Source organism: Nicotiana attenuata, chromosome 6 (genome assembly GCF_001879085.1).
Source record: "Nicotiana attenuata strain UT chromosome 6, NIATTr2, whole genome shotgun sequence".
Classification (NCBI taxonomy): domain Eukaryota; kingdom Viridiplantae; phylum Streptophyta; class Magnoliopsida; order Solanales; family Solanaceae; genus Nicotiana; species Nicotiana attenuata.
The window spans coordinates 54776669-54779838 of record NC_031994.1 but is presented as its reverse complement, the minus strand read 5'-3'; the positions used below and the strand labels follow the sequence as shown (position 1 = coordinate 54779838).

Genomic DNA, 3170 nt, shown 5'->3' with positions numbered 1-3170 from the left:
AACACAACACTTATTTAAAATAATCAAATTTACTAGGAAGGACTCGGAACATGAGAAAGAGAAACTAGAGCCAATCATAATTGCAACTTATGGGAATATCATGGAATTCAATTCTCTGAGAGTAGTTTAGCCAACATACCTTGCTTGAGGTTTCCTTAATTTACTACTACATTCCGGAAATCCTAGCGACTTTAATATATTAGAGAGATGACAAGATGGAATCATAATTAGGATGAGGTTCAGTTGTTCAACTCATTTAAGCATTTTATCAAACACTATATGTGCAAATTCTACAAGGTCTCCTTCACCCCACAATTAATCCAACACCAAGAGCATACCCATGTTAGTTGGATGGCCTCCCCACCATCCTTATTGGTACATGCATGTATAAATAACAACTCCCATACCCAAGAAACACACTCCCCATTTTCTAACTTCAGCAAAAACTCAAAATTGAAAGCTAAGGTTAGAACCTTACCTCTTTAGTAGATAACTTTGCAAGCTTTCCTTGTGAATTATCTAAGTATTGAAGTGGACTATGTTGGAGCCCCTCCTTATCTCTCTAGAGCACTCCCCTCTCTCTAAAATATCTGATTTTTGCCTTCTAAACGAGCCCCAATGATTTTTAATCAAAATGGGGTTGGATTATAAATACAGAAAAATGGATCCTCTGAACTCAATTATGCAACTACACAGTAGACCGCAAATAGGTAAGCAGTCTGCACAATGGACCGCGAAATGGTCCACCAAAACTGGGTTGAACTGGTCTAGTCTGCAACAGATCTACAGTCTGCATATTAGTTATGCGATCGCATAACGTACCGCAAAATCTCCATCCAAAATTTTTTCATGCTGGTTATGCGATGGATGTGCAGCCTGTGAAATGATTATGCGATCACATAGTTGACCGCAAAACGACCTCCAAAAATTGGCCATTTTTCAGCTCCACCTAGCAGTCGATCTGCGGTTCGTGGAGTAGTTTTACGTTTGCATAATGGACCGGAGAAATGCCATGTTCTGCAATAATTTTTCCTCCGACTCCCCAATGCATTTCACAGCCCAAAAGGTCCGTACAGCGGTGAGCTTGTTGAATTTCTACAATCCTCAAACACATTAGCCTTCCTCGGCACCACGAAACCCTAGGTTATCGGTAAAATTATACGTGACCTTACATCCTCTCCCGCTTAGGATCATTCGTCCTCGAATGACGGTCAAAATCCACCATCAAAACCCAATGTGACTCAACTCTTACTTCACACACCAGCAGTTCCATATTTTGACTAACTCCCTAAATTTTCAAACATTTCGCTAGAGTCTCCCCTGGGCCTATCTACCCGCTAGAGAATCCCATAAACCAATCCTAAAAACATATACATAATCCAACAACGTAATATAACATGAAGACAACAATAATCATGGCCTCATAAGCATTACATTACCGGAAAGGAACACCCTTAACATAAATTCTAGTAAGTGGAACATAATTCATGGAAAGTAAAACGTTTTCATAGAACACAACTACATAATTATTCAAACAAATGAGGGTACTTCTTCTTCATCTCTTCCTTGGCCTCCCAGGTGGCCTCTTCAACCTGTTGGTTTCACCACATCACCTTCACGGAGGCAATCTCTTTATTTCTCAGCTTTCGGACTTGCCTATCGAGAATGCCAACTGGAATCTCTTCATAAGTAAAATCTTCATTAACCTCAATAGTCTCAACCGGAACAATAAGCGACAGGTATCCAACCACCTTCTTCAACATAGATACATGAAACACTAGGTGCACTAACGACATCTCTGGAGGTAGTTCAAGCCTGTAAGCCACCTGACCAACCCTCTAAATGATTCTATATGGCCCGACATACCTAGGACTCAATTTCCCTTTCTTCCCAAACTGCATTATACCTTCATGGGGGAAACCTTCAAGAATACCCAACCATTCTCTTTAAACTCCAAATCCTTGTGATGCACATCCGAATAGGACTTCTGACGACTCTGAGCAGTTTTCAACTATTCCTTAATGATCTTAACATTCTCCATAGGATGCATGAGGTCTGGCCCTATCAACTCTGCTTCCCCAACCTTGAACCACCCAATGGGGGATCTACATCAGCTACCATATAGGGCCTCGAACGGTGCCATCTGAATGCTAGCATGGTAACTGTTGTTGTAGGCAAATTCTATGAGTGACAAATGATCATCCTAGCTACACTTGAAGTCAAGAACACAAGCGCGTAATATATCCTCAAGTGTCTCAATAGTCTTCTCTGCCTGCCCCTCAGTCTGTGGATGGAAGGGTGTACTAAGATTCACCTAAGTATCCAAACCAAGCAGAAATTTCTTCCAAAAATTAGCCATGACTGTGCCCCTCAATCTTAGATAATAAAGACCAGAGTTCCATGCAACACAACCATTTTCTTGATACACAACTGAGCATAACATTCTGTTGTGTCGGTAGCCTTAATAGGTAAGAAGTTTGATGATTTTGTGAGTCGATCCACAATTACCCAAATCAAGTCGAACTTGCGAGGAGTGTGAGATAGTCCTACCACAAAGTCCATATTGATCATCTCCCACTTCCACAATGGAATTTCTATGTTTTGTGCCAACCCAGCGGGCCTTTCGTGTTCGGCCTTCACTTGTTGACAATTTGAACATCTTTCCACAAAGTCTGCTATATTCATCTTTATATCATTCCACCAGTAGACTTCCTTAAGATCATGGTACATCTTTGTAGAGCTTGGGTGCACGGAATACCTGGAAGTGTAAGCCTCGGTCATGATTCTTTCCCGGAGACCATCTACATTAGGAACACATAATCGCCCTTTGTATCTTAGAATACCATTTTCCATACCAAGAGAAAAATCCATGATCTTATGTTAATGATTCCCCTCCTTCAATTGTACCAACAACGGATCATCGTATTTCTTCTCCTTGACTTCCACAACAAGCGATGATTCATCCCTATTTTGCACAATTACCCCTCCTTCATTAGAGTCCGCAACACAAATATTAGCCTTCCCTGGATGATATAGAATATCAATGCCCTAGTCCTTGAGTAACTTAAGCCATCTTCTCTGCCTCATATTCAATTCCTTCTGCTTAAAAATATATTGAAGGCTCTTATGGTCCGTGAATATATCTACATGGACCCCATACAAATAATAAC

At 40.8% G+C, this 3170-nt stretch overlaps 1 protein-coding gene across 1 annotated transcript; it reads right to left on the bottom strand.

The window, feature by feature from the left end:
- On the bottom strand, positions 689 to 2871 carry LOC109227850. Its single transcript, XM_019393043.1, has 6 exons — positions 2509 to 2871; positions 2212 to 2314; positions 1867 to 1921; positions 1614 to 1815; positions 823 to 876; positions 689 to 772 (listed from the first exon to the last, which is right to left on the bottom strand). The coding sequence occupies exons 1-6, from the start codon at positions 2869 to 2871 to the stop codon at positions 689 to 691; spliced, it is 861 nt and encodes a 286-aa protein (XP_019248588.1).